This window comes from Tympanuchus pallidicinctus, unplaced genomic scaffold (genome assembly GCF_026119805.1).
Source record: "Tympanuchus pallidicinctus isolate F22 unplaced genomic scaffold, pur_lepc_1.0 scaffold16, whole genome shotgun sequence".
Classification (NCBI taxonomy): Eukaryota; Metazoa; Chordata; class Aves; order Galliformes; family Phasianidae; genus Tympanuchus; species Tympanuchus pallidicinctus.
Window position 1 is genome coordinate 21503190 of NW_026294679.1, and position 22329 is coordinate 21525518.

Here is a 22329-nt window from a genome sequence, read left to right on the forward strand (position 1 = left end):
GTCCTTACAGTTATTTTGTCAGCCTTTAGTCTACTGCTTTTATTTAGACTAAGTATAAGCGAATGGGCTCTATGAGGAAATGTTAAAAAGACGAAAAGAACTGTTAACCCACCCGTCTTTTTCTCCATCTCCCTCAAGAGTGGAATTCTCTATATATAATTTTAAGTATGATTTCACCTGTTATATCGAGTGTGCTTGTAAGATATTTCCTGTGTATTTGGGTTTCCTTAAAATTGCATATACAATTTACGTGCCTGAAAATTTAGAAACATCTTCTTAAAAATTTCAGCACATTCAGTAAGAAATATTTTGTTGTAAAGCCCGCTTTAAGTCAATCCCTGTCACTATCTCAGAGAGCGAGCATAGTAAGGACGGAGGAAAAAAAAAAAAAAAAAAAAAACCCAAGAAAAACATTCACATTTTACATTTTACATTTGGTACTTCTTGCTTCATTTTCTTCAGAGTGAGACACCCTCCACCCACCCCCAGCATATTTCTCTGATGATGGTTACAATAAGCATGGAAAGCTTCCAAAGAAATCCCAAGTGTGGGACCTTAAAGTGTAACAATGATACCCAAAGGAGTATGGGACTGGTTAATGATTTAAAGTAATATGCCCTAAATGCTCCTATTTTAGCCAACAGTAAAGATTCTGTAGACAGGACATGGCCAGATCAAAGCTGATCATGTCAGTGTCATTCAAGGAGGGACAGATACCCTCCTTTTCCCCCTTTTCTTCCCCCTACCCTTTTTTAAACAAAGTATGACATCTGAGGAACAGTGTGTTGATTGTTCCACTGCCAGGATACGCATAATGGAAACATTAGCTCCAAGATAACTTTTAATCTGTCAGCCTAATGGCTCCTTAATGTGTAGAGGGCTTTAAATGTATGTCAGCCAGGGCTGTATAAAGTAATATAGTTTGTGGCCTGAATGGATCTAGATGACTCTGCACCATGACACAATATGGTTTATTATTAAGTATCAGCTCATCAGCTTATTCCCACGGACTTGGACAAGCTTCTCAATTTTCCAGTAACAGATTATGTGAGAAAAAGCTTGCAGTGCATTTTTTTTCTTTTCTCTTTTTTCTTTTACTCCCTCCCATCTTCCAAATTACAAGTTTCATCCCAGCTGCTTTGAGAGCCCTGAAGTGTATTTACAGCAGGCTGCACTTTATCACACATCAGCTTGACTGCTAGTTTACACTGAACATTTATGCAGCTCCCTTGGCCTGGGATGCAAACTTCACATCTTTGTATTCCTATCACCTTCACTGCAAATTTTTCCAACATCCTCTCCCTGTTGACTGCTTTCCCTCCCAACCCCCTACTCTCACTTCTCCACACACTCCTCCTTCTCCCACCTTCCAGCAGGCCGGTGAGACTTGACATGTCGCAGCACTTGTCTGTGCAGGATACTTGCAATAATTCAGAGTCTTAGTTTCCCTGCTCTGATTCTTCTCAGCTCTAAAATAGGTGTGTAATTCCAACACCACTGCCACAGAGTGGATGTAGATTTAATTTTGTGCTGTTCAGTAATTTCATTCAGTCTGAGGGACCACTTCATGCTCTGTGTGTCCAGAGGAAAATATCATCATTTTTTGGAATCCCTGCACAGGGAGCAGAGCAAAGAGGTAATTCATCTCCCTGAATGCAAAGGCTACCTTTCTTTTAGCAGTGCTACCCACAAAGGGAGGGTGATGATCAGGGCAAGTTGCTTTTTCCATCAGGGGAACTTATAGAGAGGTACAGGCTTCCCATTAGGTGCTCACAAACAAATAGGTCAAAATAAGCAAGACAAAAGAAATGGATACAAAATAGTGACGCAGACATGGAGAGAGACGTGACTGTAGAAGATGCCCACTGTACTCATCTCTCCTTCAAAATTCTTATAATGGGGAAATAGACCAGCGGGAATTTCCATAGAAAAGGATGAGAATGGAAAGGAGGGGTTTCAGAGTGTGAGGGCCCTGGGAAATTGGCTGTCAGGGGGACTGAGCATACTGACAGGAGAGTGGGAATTTGTGTTCTGTCACCACTGGAGTGACCCTTCATGTGTGCACCTATTGCTAGAAACGGCTGAAAGGGGGTTAGCCTGCATGAGGACTGGACATGTCTCAGTCTCTTGCAGCTGTAGTGCAACCAAATTATTTTTGTTTCTTTGTTGGCTGTATGAGCCTCTTCCTATTGTTCCCACTGCACTGGTTTAAGGAGTCTTGACCTTTTGCCTTGAATCCTACATGTAGTCAGGCATTCTGGGAGCTGCAGCCACAACAAGCAGGTTGAATGGTAGTGGGCATAGATTCCTCCATGTTGACACTAACAGCTGCAGCTCTTCTGTTCTTCTGGATCACGTTGCATTTTTTAGCTTGAACTCTTCCATACTGACAGTGATTTGTTTGCTGCGTGGCACTGGGTTTTATGTTGGCAGGACATGGTGAAAGCTCAAGTAGATCTCTTGGAGTTACATACTTTGCTGCTCCAAGAACGCTTAGTGGCTTAGATGGTCCCTTACACTTATCTTCCAGCTGATCTCTGGGTCCTGTGTCAGAAACTTTACAGGCCGGAGCATATTCAGTGGAAACAATTGTTCCGTTTCACCAAAAGCAAGTGCGAAGAACAAGAAGTCCATCTATAACTCATGCCATTTCTGTCCTTCATTAAGTTTATCATTATAAAATTGTAACTAAATTCATAATGGGTCACAAAACCCTCAAATGCATTCTTTTCTGCTTTTGGCTTTAACAGTTCACAAAAGGTAAATGATTTATTGTTCCTAATTCCTCATACTATTGTTCTTGTTTCTACATACCTACAAAAACAACTGGAAGGCCTGACAACAAATAAATGAATGCCTAGAATGTCTAAAATTTAAAGCAAGTGAATGACCTTTGAAGATTGAGTGACTTGGAAAAGCATTCAGTGTTTTTGAGAAAAATGAATGAAGTTCATTTTTTGCATTTGTAAAGTATCTCCCTTGTGTTACAGCCACAAGACTTAGTAAAACTAAAAGCTCACTGCTTGGGCCCATGTCAACTTTCTGTTTATTCTCTATTTTTCTATCACTATCACTGTTGGGTAGTTAGCATCTTCCCTTCCTATCACATTCTCCTCAAGTCTAACCTTGTGTTCTGTGAAGCTTTTCATGAATCTGTACTGCGCAAATATTGGGCTGATTTGCCTGAGTTTCAGGCATTTTTAAAAAAGTTTTATTTTCTTGCTTTAAAATAATTAGATGGTCCATTTCAATTAGTTTGTGTCAGAAAATATTTCTTGAGGATAAAAAAGCAAGTATTTTGAAAATGTGTTTGAAAATACTTTGATGCTTTTTACGGCATTTAGTTGCTTTCATGTTCTTAATGATGATATAGAATAAATAGTTCAGGTATAATTAGAATGATTTTTCATTTATCTTTTTTAAAAAGCACAACACTAGAATGACTGTGAGAGTATATGCATAATGCTGATTGATCAGAACAAAATAGTCTATATGTTACCACATATATGTTACTGAAAGTCTGAGACTATTAGTTTCCTAGTTTCTTGACAAACCCCAGTGCTTCACTTAATTTAAAATAAAAGAAATTATCAAGTAGATGTAAAGTTGTTAATATTCCATGAAGACAAACATAAAAAGAAAAATTCTTGAACTCCTGAGCAAAAGGATTTTTTTTTTGTTTCAAAACAGCTTCACTTATACCTTTAGATAAAGGGATTTTAGACTTGGAAATTACTACAACTGATTTGCCTAAATCAGTAGCATTGTAGATGTGAAATTATTTGTAGATAAGTATTTATTCTCCTCTGAATGTTGTAGGTAGGGAATTATTTCCTGTGAAGGAAGTTCGTATTAATATTTAAGGGAATTTTGCAACTTCTGTTCATTAATTGTAGAAAATGCCCAAGTGCTTGTGGAGGAAAAAAAAAAAAAAAAAAAAAGATAATGGTATTGATATTTCATCCTGAAGGGTCTCAAAACAATTTGCAGATTGGTAGTATAACCACAGTGAAATGCACCCAGCTTCTTGGTGGAACATGGCAGCTGTTTAATAGCCCATAGCAAAACTATACAACAGCAGGCTGTGGAAAAAGAGATGAATATGGATCAAATACAAATTGGCAGTGGAGGATTTAGGTACTGTACTCAAATTAAACTTAGGCAAAGTGAAATCCCATTAGAATATTGAGTCTATGTATGAACAATCTTCGCACTCTGTCTGACCACAGTGGGCTAAACGCAGGTTAATCTACATGATAGGTAGGCAAGGGACTGTATGCTGAAATGCATTACCTGCTGTATGCTGTAAACCAGTGTGTTTGGCAAACAATTTAAATTGTGAATACTTTGTTGTTCAAGGTTGCAGAAGGGTTTGTTAAAAACGTTTGATGTTAAAATGGGTGCCTGAGGGGCATCTTGAGCAGATGTGACGATAGTTTTGAGTGGGAGAAGCTGAGGTTTTGACTTGACTGTTTAGTTTTAGCCATTGCTTTTTAAAGAAAGATGAATGCTGTCAGAGAAGGCTGTGCTGCTGCTAGCAGATGCCCCTCACAATGATGATAGAAAGGTGTTTCAAATAGATGCAGAGCAGTTATTTATTAGAAAAAAAAAGTGTGACCTAAGAGAGACCATGAGATACCACCAGATAACATTTCCCTTAGGCTTCTGTTGGCTTGAGCTGAATTTAGACCAATAGCTGAGGCTGTCTTATCTATAAATCTAGTGCATCTCACTGCAAATTCTTTTTACTATTTTCTACATAATACATGAAGATCTACAAACTTTTCTTACTCTGGGAAAGTGTCCGGAGACCCAATTGCACAGCAGCTCTCTGAAACACGTGCCCAATTTAAAAGGAGCAAACATGACTTGAACAATTTCTCATGCGCTTTAGTATGTATGTATGTATTTATTTATTTATTTGGATAATTGGGTTTTCCCTCAGCTAGGGAAAAGCTGGTGTTGCTGACATTACAATGTGTTTGTGAAGAAAGACTGATACCAAAACACATGCAAGCAACTGCAAGGTCATTACTTACCAGCATAATTAGAACATCCATTCTGAAAAGGAAAAACATTTAAAAGATAAAGAGTGAATTAAAAAATGATTTTTTCCAATGCATTTTTTTCATAATTATAGTTTTAACAGCTTGTGGTGATGGTAGAAGCAGCTACTTAAGAAAAATTAGAAGCCTCATTTGGGGGAAGATGATCCCTCAAGAGACCTTGTGTTGTCATTTCTCAAGAACCGTGAGCAGAAACCTCATTCGGGATGCTGTATGTTGTTTTGATGCATCGGAGGTGTACTTAGCTTATTATGGCCAATGCTGGATATTTTAATTAAAAAACAACACAAAAGTCATGGATTTATTGTTTCCCCCTTGTTCCTCCCCCTGTCTGTGTGCAAAATCTCCAGTGTGCTCACGCCCCTGAACTGGAAGAAGAGAGTAGAATTGCAGATGGGCAGGATGGCAAACTGCAGAATGCTGAAATTCATGTATGACTTATCTTAGCATCAGACTCCTTACTGCAGCTTTTTGTAGTTCTTGGTTTTCTGCAGATGTCGAAGGGAGGTTGGAGAAGGAGAGAGAAAACAAAACAAAACCCAAGCAGTCACTACATTTAATTTATGAGCCAGGTTATTGTTTTACAAATAACCTTTATGATAAATAGAGTTTCATGGCAACACTTTCAACTATGCTTTTATCAAGACTCTCTGAGCAGTGTGTGTGTAATATGCCTGGCAATTTAATCACAGCTGTATGCCTTGGTAGGGAATCTCTGTGGAGACAACACTTCCTTAATTTAAACAATTGTAGGCTGCAGGAGTTCAAAAATTTCAGCTGACTTTAACTGTCACTAGCCCAAGCACCTTTATCCCCAGGCGAGCAGCAGCAGCTGGATTTCATTTCCTGCTGCCAGACTGTCCGACATCTTTGCTGAACATCCCAGGAACCGAGCGTCTTTACTTTGAGGATTTTATTCAAGGTGACAGCTCCTCACACTTTAGCGTTCAGATCACCTCAAGTAGCTGAGATATCAGTGAAAATGAGAGCACTTCTCCAGCAAGCTCCAAATTTAGATTGACTGAGGTTATCCTTAGGCCTCTAGACCCAACCTCCATGACAGAACAGGCCTGCCAGTAACTTTAAAACTACACTGGAGTTTGTAATGATGTCTGGGGAGAAATATTCTGCTGGAGCAGAGGAGAATACTATAAGCGATAGGAAATGATGTCAGATTTAGTTAGGGCTGAAGACAGCGCAGGAATATACTTGGCATAATATGGCACTGGTATCTCTGTCAGCATCTCTGTTTTCTGTCACCGCACACAATTCGGGGCCTGTCTGTAGTCCTGACAGTGTCTTTTCAGATCAGGTTATTGCCAACTCGGAGACTCGCTCAGTGCAGCACCATACAGCCCCCTTTGTTTGAAGTCTGCCCTTTTGTCATTAATGCACTTGATGTCTATTTAAATCTGACGGTGAATGCAGTATCTGTTTTCCTGTCAAGAGATCATTGACAATATTAATACCTCATGTCCTTGCCTCATTTTCTAAGCGCTGACACCTAGCTACAGTCTCCAGCATTCATCAAACAGCTCTCTCTCACCAGCATCTCTATAAACAGTCTTGCTTCCAGTCCTCAAGAAATGCGGCAGACCTCAAACAACACTTCTATCAATGCCAGGGAAAAAGCAGTCTGAATAATACCATTAATAAACTGTTCATATCCTTTACATTTAGAGCTCCAAATGGCCTTGTTACCAACATAATGCCTGCTGCAGTTTGACTTGGAATACCATCTGTTTAGGGGAAAATATTTGCTTTTTGCTAGATGCTTGTTTAGGAATGAAAACATCATGCTTTACATGTAGAAAGTGTTTTACTATTGAAATGATGGAAATTGAAATTATGAAAGCTCTGTGGAGAAAGGGAGTGGGATCAGGCTCTGCACCATATTGTCTCCACTTCTGCTTTCCTGAAATGTGTTTTTCACAATGAGTGACAGGACAATCAATTTTTTTTTTCCCTGTAAGAATGTGTTACTGTCCTGTCTTAGAAGGAAAGAAGAGAATGGGTTACACGGCCACAGCCCATGCCTTTCAAGACTTTAGGTTCTTATCTGGTGCACGTTACACTGGAGAAATAGATTCAGAATATAAAAACTTGCATACTTCATTGATACTGGAGGTGGCTACAATACCTGCTGTGTGAGTTGTGGAAAGCCAGAACTACAGGGGATAGAGGGTCAGCTCCTCCCCCATCTTTACCCTTTACGTATGGCAGTGACTGTCTCCTTTTGGCGAGGTTATGTGTGCCCTTATGGGGATGAGCTAGGTACGTCAGTACTTGCTGTGCTAGACATTCCCAAGATAGAGGAGACTCTTTCACCTTACTTCTGTGTGTGAGAGGTGACTTTAATTTGACTGTATGTGCCTGGGGGAACAAAGAATAACTCTGCTAGTAAAATTTAGCATCTTTGAGGATGTTCACAGGTGGGATGTGACTGTGAACTTACGCTTTTGCATACCACTTAGTACTACCAGAGGGGATGCTTTTGAATAAAGTCGTGAGATCTGCAGGTATGTATGTCTCACTCACAGCAGTTAAAGCTTCCTCAGGCATCTTACCTCTTGCATGCACAGAGAATAATGTGCCTACTCTCCCAAAGGCAGTGTTCTGACTGATTTTTGAAAGCATTCTCCATGTGCACAGATATTTAGCATAGTTAACTATTGGAATTGTTTATTATTCACTGGGAAAACCATTTAAACATAGAGTATGGAGACTGCAGAAAGTACAAAATGTGAGTCCAATCCATGTTCTCTGTTTTTCAAAACCTGCAGAGGGTTACAGTGATTTAAAATACAACGTATGATGTATCAACGTGATTCAATTTTTGAAGACATTTATGGATATTTGTTGAACAGGATAGCTCACACAGGTATCTGAGCATACGTTTTCCCTGTGGGTTACACGCTGCTGATTGAAGTGGTAATAGTGGATATTTCCAATGAACAAACTTTCTTTTACAAGACAAGAGAACCCTTCTCTTCCCTCTTTCAAATTTTTCAATTGTTTTTGTGCTTCTGCATCACTTTCCTAATTGTAATTTCCACGACTTTCCTAATTACAATTCATTTCCTCTTTCCTGTAGGCATCTTGGGAAAATGTCGCTACATTTACTATGGAAAACATTCCGAAGGCAACAGATTCATCCGAGACGACCAGCTATAAAACACTGCATTCTTTCATGCTACTTCAGTCCCTCCACACGAGAAGCACAAATTGAATCTAAATTTTAAGCCTGTAACTAAAGTCCTCTAGTGCCTTCTGCTGACTTTGCCAGGCCTGTCAAGATCATCCTTCCATCTCAGTCTGAGTAGTCACATAGAGATTGACATGATTGCCTTTAAGCAGGTCCCATCCACCAGCGTGACAGACAGCTGTGGCAGAGCACCCAGCCTGACAGGAGGAGCGCATGATGGATTGCCCGGTCCAGCTGCTACACGCAGGAGAGACGGGGTCACACCTGGGCCTTCACTGAGCATGCTCCATTGGCTGGCGCCACACAAAAGCAGCATGTTTATCTCCCCCTCGCCTGTTGAGTGAGAGTGCTGGTGATATCAAAGTGTTTATAAAAGAGTAGGGCTGTAATTTCAGATGAAAAAGCCCCTTATCTGCTCTAAGTTTTTTTTTTTTTTTTTCTTGTGAATTAAGTGCTTTTGTTTCTATCATCTCCTATATGCTCATACAAATCCTCTTCACAGGGTATTCTTGGTTTTTCCACAAATGAACCTGTATGGATTACTCTTTTTTTCAGCATGAAAAGATATATCCAGAAAATATTTCATCAGTGAACAATCAATTTGTATTTTTGCTTATAAGGGAAGGAAAAAGATTTGAGCAGTTTTACAGACGAACAAAATTTTCTAGTTATTAAATAACATCTCGAATTTGTTTACCTTGATCTTCAGAAGAGGGGTCATTTTTAATACTGCAATAGTAGCATAGGTTCTCTCTGTAGTTGGAAAGGCACTCAATTATAATATTGACAGTGTATATTATTCCTGGTTTATTATGCAATATATATTTTAGTTGTGTAGAGAGTGCATTTAGAATTAAGCACTTAAATTTGGAAGGAAAAAGGGCTTAAAAAGTGGGATGTAAAATAAAATTGCCACCAGATGGATATGATTACTCAGCAGGGAAAAATGTCAATAAAATTAACTGGCGGAATTAACATAATTAACAGCTTTACTAATATGTTCTGGAGAAAAGTTCAGTTTAATCCCATTTGGAGTGTACATAAGAAAGGCTACTGTGAAGTTTTCAGTGAAAAACCAACAATGCATAGCCTATTTCTTGATTCTCTGAGAAACGGATTGAGATACTTGGAATCATGAACATCTTTCTGTGAAAAATGATCCTGATAATTAACAAATATATCATGTTCAGTGCTACTAGTTACAGTGTGGTTGGCACAGGAATATGCAAAAATACTGTTCTCTGGACTGTTCACAATGCATGCATATTGTTCCTGGCTGAGTGTCACCACTCTCTGGCTGTGTTTGGCTTGTATGTAATTAGATGGTGCTCTTAATTTACTTTCCTTAAGGATAAATGTTAATTTTTAGAAGTTGTCCACTGTTTTTGTGCGGAGAAGTGAACTGGATGTTTAAGCCAATCACAAAATTTGATCTGTGTAAAATAGTGAGACTGATGGAGTGACAGAGGAAAGTTTGCTGCTGCTGAGGGTTTGAGGCCTTGCACAGTAACTGGAAGACTTCATTTACTCAAGAAGTCTGTAATAAATCAAGCAGATACTTAAAATCAGTGATGAACAATATAGAGTGATCTAGTTCATACCACTTGCTACACAAACTGGTGTTTGTAAAGTAGGCTTTGGTCACTTGTAATGAGTCTGATAATGTCCTGCACAGTTACAATAGTTACAATGTCCTGCAAGTTATCCTGGGAGATACTAGAGAAAGGAAAACTACAGGCCCATTTTTTTTTCTTTTTTTTTTCTTTTTTTCCCTCAGAAATAGTTCTTAAAAGTATTTATGGCACTTGTCTTCTCTCTTGGCTACTGAAATAACAGCAGTTCTTGTTTGTTCATATTATATTGTTCTTTTTGAAGCCTACACGTGTTTTGGCCATGGCATATTATAAGCAGCAGGTTCTGAATACGGGTGTTTAGAATAACCTAATGTCACTTTCAGTCTGGTTGCATATATGTTCTTGTCTTTATAAAAGGCTTTAACCCTGCCTCAAACAATAAACAGCACTTGCAAACTGACCGTATGATTTTTCCATGTTTATTTTGCTTGTTTACTTTGCCTAATGTCAAAACTATTTGTATCATTTTCAGAAGTGTTTTCTTCCATGCAAAGCTTTGGAGGCAAAAAATATTTTTGGAATGAGAGATCTGATCACAGTGCCATCCATTTTCGTTTCTGTTTTGACTTAAGGGATTATATACCTATAGTTAAATACGATAAAGCCCTAATTACAACTTGCTTAAAAGGAATTCAAATTAAATGTCACTGATTATGGAAAATCAAAAGGATAAAAGGATTGAGCCGTGCATTCCTAAACCTCTAGGTGGGGACTGGGGGGGTAAATCCCCACCCGCTGTGAGGACAGAGCAGGTCCGAGACAGCCTCATGAGACTGAATGTGTACAAGTCTATAGGGCCGGATGGCGTGCATCCCAGGGTTCTGAAGGAGCTGGCTGAGGTGGTTGCCAAGCAGCTTTCCATCATATTTGAAAAGTTGTGGCTGTCAGATGAGGTCCCGGATGACTGGAGGAAGTGTCATGTCACTCCCATTTACAAGAAAGGGAGCAAGGAGGACCCCAGGAACTACAAGCTAGTGAGTCTCACCTCTGTGCCTGAGAAGATCATGGAACAGATCCTCCTGGATAACATGCTTGATCACGTGAGGAATGGGCGTGTGATCCGAGAGAGCCAGCACAGCTTTAGCAGGGGAAGGTCATGCTGACCTTCTGTGATGGAGTGACGGCATCGGTGGACAAGGGAAAGGCAAGCAATGTCATTTACCTGGACTTGAACAAGACCTTTGACATAGTCCCCCACCACATCCTTATCTCCAAATTGGAGGGATGTGGATTTAATGGGTGGACCACTCGATGGATAAGAAACTGGTTGAAAGGCCGCAGACAGAGGGTAGTCATCAATGGCTCTATGTCCAGGTGGAGGCCGGTAATGAGCGGCATCCCCCAGGGGTCTGTCTTGAGCCCGGCGTCTTTAACATCTTTATCAATGACATCTATGATGGAATCGAGTGCAACCTCAGCAAGTTTGATGATGATACCGAGCTGAGTTGTGCAGTTGACATGGTAGAAGGAAGGGATGCCATTCAGAGGGACCTCGAGAGGCTAGAAAGGTGGGCCCGGGTGAACTCGATGAGGTTCAACATGGCAAAGTGCAGAGTTTTGCACTTGAGCCGGAGGAATCCCAGGCATCCGTACAGACTGGAAGAGCAGTCCTTGGGAGCAGCCCTGTGGAGAAGGACCTGGGGGTCTTGACAGATGAACTCAACGTAAGTCAGCAGTGTGCCCTTGTGGCTCAGAAGGCAAATAGCATCCTGGGTTCCATCAAAAGAGGGGTGGCCAGTAGGGACAGGGAGGTGATTGTCCCCCTCTACTTTGCTCTTGTGAGGCCCCATTTGGAATACTGTGTCCAAGTGTGGAGTCCCCAGTACAAAAAAGACAGGGAGCTATTGGAGAGGGTTCAGAGGAGAGCCACGAAGGTGATCAGGGGACTGGAGCACCTCCCCTATGAAGACAGGCTGGGTTTGTTCAGCCTGGAGAAAAGAAGGCTGCGGAGTGACCTCATTGCAACATTTCAATACCTAAAGGGAGCCTACAAACAGGAGGGGAATCAACTCTTTGAAAGGGTTGATAACCACAGGACAAAGGGAAATGGTTTTGATTTGAGGGAGGGGAAATTTAGGTTGGATGTCAGGTGGAAATTCTTTACAGAGAGAGTGGTGAGGTTCTGGAACAGGCTGCCCAGAGAGGTTGTGGATGCCCTGTCCCTGGAGGTGTTCAAGGCCAGATTGGAGAGGGCCCTGGGCAGCCTGGTCTAGTATTAAATGTGGAGGTTGGTGGCCATGCCTGTGGCAGGGAGGTTGGAGATTCATGATCCTTGAGGTCCCTTCCAACCCTATGATTCTGTGATTCTGTGATAATATATGAATAACAAATCAATGTTAGAATATTGTTTAAAATCAAGTATGCAGGTTTATTGCTTTTTATATAAACATCAATCTTTTTTAATATGTGTAACATTTTCTTTTCAGATGTTTTTGCTTCTTCTGCACGATGTATTTAACCCACTGGTTTGGCTAACGTGGGTTTAGCTGATGAAGATAATTGGGCACTAAGAAGAATTGAAGATGTCCTCAAACACCTGCCTCTTGAATGTTGAAGTGGAAGTCCATAAGAAAAACAACAAGGAAAACCCTTAAACAAACCTGCCTTTCCATACATGCAGTTAGCATTTCTGAAGCTCTTCAGCCTTTTTTTTCCCATGTTTTCTGCTTTGTCAGAAGTTCCATGTGTTCTGTATGGATAGACTATGACGGAAGCTTGAGCAAAAGTCTGCCAGCTCTTAAGAACAGCACAGTTAGTAAATTGTACGCAGACACATGCAAGAGCACTCACAAAGAAAGGAAAAAAGGTAAAAATAAAATGTATGTTGTTATGGGAAGACTTTTAGCTTTAGTAGTCTATTCAACCTTTGCAATGGAGATAGAAGCTTTTGTATTTTCTGGACTTCTCTGAGTACAACTGCTATTAAGATAATTAAGGCAAAATACAGGTTTATTTGGTAGCATAATAACAAACATCTATTGTGCAAACTGTGCTTATGATGTTTTATTAGTGCTCCTTTCTTTAACACAATTACTTGTTTAGAAAACTCATTGAATTTCAGCAAAATGCACTGACTTTGTTGAGCCCTGCAAAGTTACTGTAACAGTGTGGTTTATTTGAGTCTGCAGTGTAACTTATATGATGTGGAAAGGAAGACTTTCCTTCACGTCATCCCATGTTTCAGCATTACCTGGCATCCAGAAGAGTACTTGGATTTAAGGAGGGGACACCTGTGTGAAAGGCAGCAGCACATGCAGGTGTCCTGCCAGCAATACTACCCTGGTGTGTCCTATTAAAAGGCCACCTTTGCATGCTCTTTTGTAATTGAGGTGTTTCTTTGAAAAGAACAACTTCTGTTCTTGCTATCCATTCTCAAATCTTTCTTAAAACTCTCTCTGGCCATAATACCTACAGGTGACTTCACTGTAGGGAGCTGCAACCACAGCTTCCGTGCTGGGATGTTGTCTCCTCTTTCTGAATTCTTTCTATTGGTCGGTTCCCATCTGTTGTTTCTTGTTGAGATTAAAGTTTTGTGCTGATGAAAGCATGTACGTGAGGACGCGCAAGTGGTAGCTTCAGCAGTGCTGGGGCACAGCACTGTTTCCTTTCTCCTCAGAGGAGCCTTCTCTCCAAGAAAAAGATGGCTAAGTGGCTGTAAATGGTAGCAAAATACAGTGCGGAGGAGTCATTCAGCATCTATGGCAGTCCAAAAAAGATGGCCACCTGTACTGTGTAGGCTTTAAAGCTGTTATGTCTTGACAAGATGAGAGTCAGGATTATGATCCTGTACTCCTCCTCTGACCTAAGGGTGAGGTGGCAGCTACCACCACATTTCTGAGTATTCAGAGGAAAGAAAATGTGCTGTACAAACCAACCCTGAAGCCCCTTAGTTAACACCTCTTGGTATTGCTGTGGAAGCAGTTGCTGCCTTTGCAGCTCCTGGGTCCCAAAATACCTTAGTGCTCTTATCTTGAAGCAAAAATGTTAACTTGTGCTTGACCAGCACTGCTAAACAAATAGTGTAGGTTCATCTTTACTGTCTTATTTGAGGTGAGCCTCCTGCCAACATCCCAGTATTTCTTTTTATTCCAATAAGAGGTGTATAGTGAAGGCTAGTGGGACAGATGGAGGGAAAATGACACAGAGAATTGTCTGAATCACTGGATATTGGTCTTCCTGTTTAACTCTGAAGAAAGAAGCAAATCTACCTGTGCTCACGACATTTATTTCTACAAATTACAGGGTTCACTTATTGCTGATAAGTATGTTAATTTTTTTTTCCTGTCAACTATATTCACATCTTGGGAAAAGTTTACCTCCAGCAGAGCTTTGCTAGATGCAGCATTTGTGGTAAGGTTCTGAATGAGTGCATTTTGTATAGACTCAGACTGAGCCTCACCACTGTTGGCATATGTAGCATACGTGAAAGAAAGAGATTAATTTAAACTTTCCTGGAATATAGCTATTTGTAGGATCAGTCTGGGGAAACCACAATGACTCAGGTGATATCAAGTCAGGGTTCTTGCATGCTCTGCTAGCTGTTGTCCTCTCTTTTTGTCCTGCCCTGTCTTTATGTCTGCCCCAGTTATCATGTCAGTGCTTCAGTGCTCTGCAAGCGATGACATGAAATAGCTAAGTGCTCCCATTTTGTTTTTCAGGTGAAATTTCTGCTTCTCTGTGATATAAATATTGAAATGCATAGTTTGCTTTTTATAGTGTCTTTACATATACAACTGGTAAACATTACCTCTCACTGCATAGTCTTCTTCTGGTACTTAGTTAAAATCTTTCTACTCCTTATAATAGGAATAAAACCAAATAAAATATGACTGTGAGAAAACAACCATATACAGCAGGACTGTGGCTGTGCTAACCAGTTCTATGACACAGATGGGCACTGCTATATATAAGCAGGTCTAAATCGCTTGAAGGGCCAAGCTGGCTTATGCCATCTTGTGTGGGACCTCTATTGAGTTAGCCTGTAACTGAGTAACTGATATGGCCTTTGATTCCTTATTCCACTCTGGCAGTATTAGGCAGTAGAGACTATTATCTTACCTACAGTTAATACTCATTTTACTTCTGATATTATTAGAAAAGACTACAAAGATCTCAGACAGGTCCACAAAAAAATGACTTCTTCCAAGCATTTTTAACTTGTTCTTAAAAAATCTTATGAGTATTTTATTTGGCATTTGTAATGTGAGAATGTGCAAGATACACCCACCACTTCTATCTCATCAGATTTACTTGAATTAATATCTTTTCCATGCATGATACTAAATAACTGAATCTTTCTAAAAGTTACCTTTTAGGTTAGGTGACTCTTGTGGACTTGCCTCTGGTAGTGTTGTCAACCTGGAGCTGACCCTTTCTTAGAGTTGCTGACAATTAGATTAAGGTTTCAGATCGGGATTTTCACAAGCCTTCAAGGAGCAGATATTTTTAAGGACAAACTAAGTCATGGTCATGGCACATTCACAAAATATCATCATCATCTCAACATCCTTAGCATTTTAAGGGAACAGCATGTTGGAAAATATATTTTGTTCCAAGTTGTTTGTGTTCATAGATTATAATGTAAAAGTATATTCTATCTTATCGCATTCCATGCAATATTACGGCTGTGAGAGTAAGTTTCTAAGTACGTTCTAAACATCCTCCCAGCGCAAGTTTAAGATTTCTTGGAAATACTTTACATTCTAATTGAATGTTTTGCTGCCAATGCAAAACCAAGTTTTATATTAATTTTAAATTTGTGTAGAGAAAAATAAATAATAATTAAAAAAAAAAAAGAATATCTAACTGAAATTGATATAGCTGGTATAACTTTTATTTGCAGTTTTACTGTGACTTTTAAATTAACACTATTTTTTGCAGTCCAGTATTTAAGGTTAAATACAGGGAAAACAAAGAAAGATTAATATATCTGAATACAAGCTGCTTGTACATTTTATAGGCTTCTCTGATTTTAAAAGACCTTTGCAACAATGTGTGCATCCAGTTATTCAGCATTTAGTGTATATATCAAGTCAGGGGACAGTTGTGGACTTCAGGGAATTTTCAAACACACATGCTGTTCAACCTCAGTAATTTTCTTTTTACCTAGGAATTGTTTTCAGAAATTCCCATATAATGAAATTTCTGTTTAAGTTGATAGCTGTAAATGAGGGCACAGTTGCTTCATTTCCTTTTGACAATAAGCCAAATTCATCCCTGGTGGAACTCCATTGACTTAACTCTACTTGAGCTAAGCTACACTGGGGATGAATTTGGCCCAGCTTGAGGTTTTTTTTATTCATCTTTTCTTTAATTTCCTTTAGCTTAGTAGTCTATTTAGGGTTGGTCAGAGGATTACAATGCAGGAGAGGGGAAAAGAAAAACTTCTCTGCTCAAGATCATTTCCTTTTTAATACTCTACTGATTTAGCCATGACTTGTAATGTGTTTCAGGTAGCCAAATTTCAACATCAATTTTGGAAGAAAGTTCACTGTACTTCGAGTCTGTTTCCTTGGCTACTTCCCAAACCACCAAATCACCACCTCTACAATGTGGATATTACAAAAGGCAATTGAATTGTTAGTGAGCTTGGAAATACAGATAAACTAAAGTTATCAACTGGTGCCTGATGCGTTTAGTTTGAGTTCCACTAATTACACACCTCTTTGGCCATTACTTCACATGAAGGTGGAGCTGCAATATCTATAATATCTAACATACCTTTCCCCCAGCTACTGCTTGTTGCACTTGGGTTTCTCAGAGTTGGGTGTTTTCCGTTCATGTGATGCTCATGCCAATTTTTTTATTTTTATTTCTTTTTTAAATAAGTTTTGGTTATTGTGGATTCACACCCAGTAAGTTTCAGTTTTGAGCAGAAGCTGAAAGTGTTGTTCAGCCAAAACCACTACTGAGCTGTAAGTGGTTTTCACCTGGAACTGTAAATCAGCTACATTCACTGAGGGGTTAGCAAACCTGGCCTGAATGTCAAACCTCTAGCAAGTCTCCCAAATCAGGCTAGTTCTGGCTTTCATTATGAAAGCTTTGCACAGATCTAGCTAAGCCCTCATTTTCCACTTTCAGATAAATGCTTTTTCAGCTGTATTTATGAGGCTTAGGAGTAAAAAACCTACCAGCTGTTAATGTTAATCACAAGTTTACAGTATAAGCACATTCTGAGTCTTATCCTCTTCCCTTTCATGTCAGGAGCAAAGCTTTCAATATCAATGGCAGCAAGAGCAAATATCACAAAACACAGGAATACGCACGCAGTTTAAAAAGAAAAAAACAGGTCTGCTTTGAGCTAACAAAGCCAGGAATAGGATGCAGTAGTCTTGCATATTTTGCACTGTATATGCATTCATTCTCATCAAGGAGCACTCAGTGGCAATATGGAAGCAAGCACAAGTTTCAGCTTAATGCTGGAATTATTTGAATTTTCTAATGAGGCATCAAAAAAAGAAAAAAAAAGAAAGAAAAGAAAAAAAAAGAAAGAAAAAAAAAAAAAGGAAAATCATGCTCTTTGACATAAAGAACCAGAATATGCAGTATAAAAATATGAATGTCTATCATCAGTTGTAAGAATAAAGCCCAGATTTTTAGTTCTGAGGCAGCAGCTGGCTGATAAATTCCTGGAGGGTTTGCCAGTTGAAACACTGTTATCTATCAGAATGGAAATTAATATTATTTTACAGAAGTTTAGTCTATTCCAGAAGTAATTATTCTTAAGCACTTAGTTAGATCTGATGTTTTTGGTGTGTGGATTTTACTCCAATGAAAGCATGGTGGATTTGGTCTATAAGACATTCTGTTACATTTGTCATTTGGTTTTTAAAACTGCAGTTCTCATTTTACTGAATTGAAAAGCCAGACACGCTTTCTGAAAACTGAGCAAACTTTCCAGACCTCCAGACTTTTCTAACATATGGATTTATTTTATTTTATTTTTTTACAAGAAGGTAGAAGTCTAGATTTGAGGACTATTCAACAGAAGAGGTGGTTTCAGTTTGTGCTTGTTTTAGTGGTTTACTTTTGAAAGCTACTAAAATAAAAAATATATGATTCTATTTCCATACTGGAAAAGTGTAGATGGTAACATGCCCTTATCTGATAGGATGCTGAGACAAAATTAACTAAAACATTCCTGTCATCTCTGTTTCAAGAAGATATCACAATAATTTCGTTTTCACTCTGTTTTTATTTTGTACAAAACTTTCTACTTTAACCTCCTTTAAAAAAAAAAAAAAAATTCCAAATAAATGCCACTGTTAATGTCATTGTTACACTTCATCCCTAAGGGTATTGCAACATAAATAACAATGATAACAGTTATAAATTTTTTGAGCAATTTGAGTTTGAGGCCATATTTTCAGAATATTATTCTCATCCTTCTATCCAATGTGCTTGAAAATATCTCTACAAACCTGTGGTTTTGTTTGCTTTCGGAATCAGGGCTGTGTCATGATTCCATAAATTGAAGTAGCTCTTGGCTAATGCAGAATGCTATCTTTTATAAGAAGTCTCCTATCCTGATGACTGCATCTCTCCTTATACCCTCGGAGAAGAAAGGAAGCATCATAATAAGTCTGGGAATCTTATTTCTCGTTACTTAACCAGTGATGCACAATTGAAAATAGCAAGTATATTCTGGTCCTTTATACCTTTCTTTCTGTCTCTCACTCACCAGTTCTCCTCTTATGTTGAATACTAAAGAAAATTCTTGACTCTATGCAGTATAATTCTGGTTATTTGTTTAAAATCAACTTTTTTTATTTGAACTTCAGAGCATCAAGGCAGCATTTGCTTCAAAAATAGCTTATTTGGAGTTTAGTAGAAGTTAAAGAAATTTTGCTTGCAATGATGGTCTTCCATCTAGTAAAGAAATAAATGGTGATCCAGTGCCTCACAGTTAAAAACAAAACCAAACAATAATATCTGAATGTCAGGGTTGAATGCACGTTGTGGTGTGTACCCAGCAAATGCTGGGTGCAGCTCTGAGGAGTGAATCACTCACCTATCCCAAAGCAAGAGTAGATAGCTTTTTAGGTTTGGCAACGCTCTCTACAATGTCTCAGGTTACCCTCTGCTAAATGTCCATCTCACATCTGAGTCCTGCTTTCTTTGCTGTCAGATGTAAATGGGCAGAATGGTTCCCCTATAAAGCAATCACTATCCCTAGAATCCCTCTAGAGGATTTATCTAGTACTAGTGGGAATATTTGCCTCTATGATATGTATTCAAAAACACTTGATTAAATTGCAAATTTGCACATATGTTCTAGCTCATGTGCCACCATTGCATCTCTCTTCTTGATTATTTTTTTTAATAAGAAGCTTAACTAGGAGCCCAAATAAATATTTTAATAAGCTAAAATTTTTCTATGTCCAACTGCTAGTCAAATTTGACTGAAACACTGCCAGATGAAATGGGCAAAGAGAGCCCCAGAGTAAAATTACACAGTGCTTAACTGTGTGAAACATGTCTGGCTGCCCATACACAGTCACAGATAAATCCAGGAGAATCTGAAGAACTCACGCTGCCAGGGAAAGAAAGAAAAATGGCTGTACCAATTAAACCCAAAAGGAAAATGTCATAATGAAAGAGTCCAGTTTTAGTCTTTTTGTTTGTTTTAATTTTAAAAGACAAAGAAACCCCAATGTGATATTACAGAATTACATATATGTAATTGATTGTTATGTAAGACTGCTCTGATCTTCTGAACTGGGTTTTCAACTCCTGGAGTCCCGCCCTGTTACCCCTTATTATCCATTAGCAGATCAATTTTCTACCTTTACAGTTTATATTCTTATCAAAATATTAATTCTACCAAGCCTTGGAAAAAGCACCCTATTGTACTGTGTATTTTATATGCCAAATTATTCCACTTTAATGGAAAAAGAACAGAAACATTAAGGAATTCATGTGTATCTGAGTTGTGCACATCAATCTTCTAAGGCGGCACATAACAAAGGTCAGAAATAGCCTAGCGCTGTGTTTTGTGTAGCGCATCATTCTATGAGAAAATGTGCCCAAGTTCCTCCTAAAACATTGTTTTCAAGCATGGTTACTACCGAATATATTTCTAAATGACAAGGTTTATTTGCCTGCATTTTGATATGTTTAGGGGAAACTCAGGCTGACAGTTAGAGGAGGCAGGAAGAGGGAGCTACAACAAGTTCCACCCAAACACAAAATGTCATCTCTTCCCCAGCTAGGATACAGAAGCATCCTGATGAAAAAAAGAGCAGACATTTAAAAGTTTCTGACATGTGTCACAGATGCAGCCATTGAGCCACTGCTCCTGATGTAGCTCGAAATGACAGCATCCAAGCCATTGGAACTGGCTGCGGGACATTCAAAGTTTGGTGTGTGTCGCATTTAATACTTGTCATGGCACATCTAGAGAATAAAAAAGACAAGTGGACACAGGCAGTAGTGATAGTTCAGAAAGCTTAAAATAAAGCTTCCCAGTCTAATTGATATTATCAAGCTGTGCTAACATTTACCAGCCACCAAGTAGGCAGACAGGAGGTCAGCACCCTTTTTTCTGGAAATCTTCCCCCAAGTCAGAAGGATAAGTCTTTCAAGCTTTCTGTAAGGGTGACCCAAACACATGAACTGTGTACTCAAAAATAGCATTGACTTGCCAAAGAAACTCCTTAATAATCAAAATGTATAAATACTGCAAAGCTTCAGATGCTGATGAAGCAACTTGTCATGCATGCCTCCCTGTTATTTATTAACACTAGCTGAGAATCCAGCCAATAATTATGATTATTGTACCAAAGAGTAAAATTTATTGATTTATTGATTCTATAACTCTGGATATTTTACAACCTGCTTTTTTGATTGCATCCTTGTAAAGGTGCAGACAACTGAAAATAACATTCCTTGCAAGGTATAATCATGTTAAGCTATCAAGATGACTTTCTTTGAAGTAGTGCATTTCTTAATGCTGGCCCCCAAATTTTCTGTAAATAAAACTGATTGTTTGAAATGGCTCAAGGATTGCAGCAAAGATCACTTGAATCAAGAGCTTCATGTCAAGTTTTCCAGAGAATTTATGGTCAGCAGCCCATTAGCTTGTCATTGATTACAGTGGATGTCTGCCTACTCCTCATCTAGCTTCCAGTTTAGCATAGGGGCTACTTTTCTCTTTAACAGCCTGGGAGGTGAGTACAGAGGATTCAATTTTAGCATTTTCCAAATACAATCAGCCTCTGATAATGCGAATCCTCTGGCAAGTCAAAGTGGAAAAAAAACTCTTTTATATTAAAAAGTCAGAGGTACCTACAGGCTATTGGAATGGTTTCTACTTAAATCTTTTGGCTACCTAGGCACAGTGATAAATCAAGCATGGGTTTAACAGTATTTCCTTCTGTATATTAAAACAGACATTATAGATGTTACAGTGGAGGAAGAGAAGTTTCAATGAATGAATGTGTTTACATTTTTTGTTCAGCTTAATGAGAGGATTGGCAGATAAATTTGTTTGTTGCCTTAAATCTATCCATTTTGTTAATTTAGAGGAATGCTGTTTTGTTGTCTGAGATTTAAAAACATTTTTTAAACAGTCTTCTTCACTTTCCCCCCAAAAATACAGCTAAAAGTGGAAAACATTGTAAAAACAAACAAACATTACCGTACTTCTATCTTGAGTTGGAAATACGAAAGTGATAAATCATTGAAGATCTCCCTTTTTTTAACCTCACATGAAAAATAGCTTTAGGAGAAGTCAAGTTGGCATGCTAATATAGACCTGGACTCTGAATGTTTCTCTCTATGACAGCCTTAATATCAGCTACACTGACATTCAAACTTGCTTGACTTGGGTGCCCTCTGGAAGAAAAGGATGCTCAGAATTAGACTCCTCCATTTCATCATTTCTTATGCCTTGAAGGGTATGTTTATGAGGGATTCGCTTGGAGAACCTATTGTTGTGTCTAAACTAAAGGAAAGGCTAGGCACATAGTTCAGTGGTGAGGTTGCAGCAGGTACCAGTATTGCTGACGGACAAAGTAGGGAGATGCTGCCCATAGGGATTCTGTACAGAAGATAATCTGCCTCAATACCAGTGCAGGGGAAAAGATGATCTTTGAGTCTGTCTTTCTGCCTAAGACAGGTAAAGTGGAACTCTTCTGGAAGGTGGAGTTTGCCTCCAAAATTCTCCTCTTCAGAGATATGTAGTCAAGAACTATGGAGATAACAAAGCCGAAGAAGCGTGGCATAAATGAGTGGACAGTGAGGTGGGTTGAGAACTGAATGACTGGCAGAGCACAGAGGGTCGTATTGGCAGTGCAGAGTCTGGTTGACCTGTAATTAGCGGTGTTTCTCAGGAGTTGGTGCTGGGTCTGGGCTTGTTCAGCATCTTCATCAATGACCTTGATGAGGGGATAGTGGCCACCCTCAGCAAGTTTGATGATGATAT

General features: G+C 39.0%; 2 protein-coding genes across 2 annotated transcripts in view; both read left to right on the forward strand.

Moving 5' to 3' along the window:
• LRMDA (leucine rich melanocyte differentiation associated) overlaps positions 1-10305 on the forward strand; it is a 641585-nt gene extending 631280 nt beyond the window's left edge. Inside the window, exon 7 of the mRNA XM_052676797.1 lies at positions 8161-10305. Within this exon, the coding sequence (XP_052532757.1) occupies positions 8161-8240 (80 nt within the window). The 3' untranslated portion in view covers positions 8241-10305. The remainder of the gene's footprint in view (positions 1-8160) is intronic.
• A 3359-nt stretch (positions 10306-13664) lies between these two features.
• RPS24 (ribosomal protein S24) overlaps positions 13665-22329 on the forward strand; it is a 773435-nt gene continuing 764770 nt past the window's right edge. Inside the window, exon 1 of the transcript XR_008205033.1 lies at positions 13665-13670. The gene's annotated coding sequence lies outside the window, so the exon portion shown is untranslated. The remainder of the gene's footprint in view (positions 13671-22329) is intronic.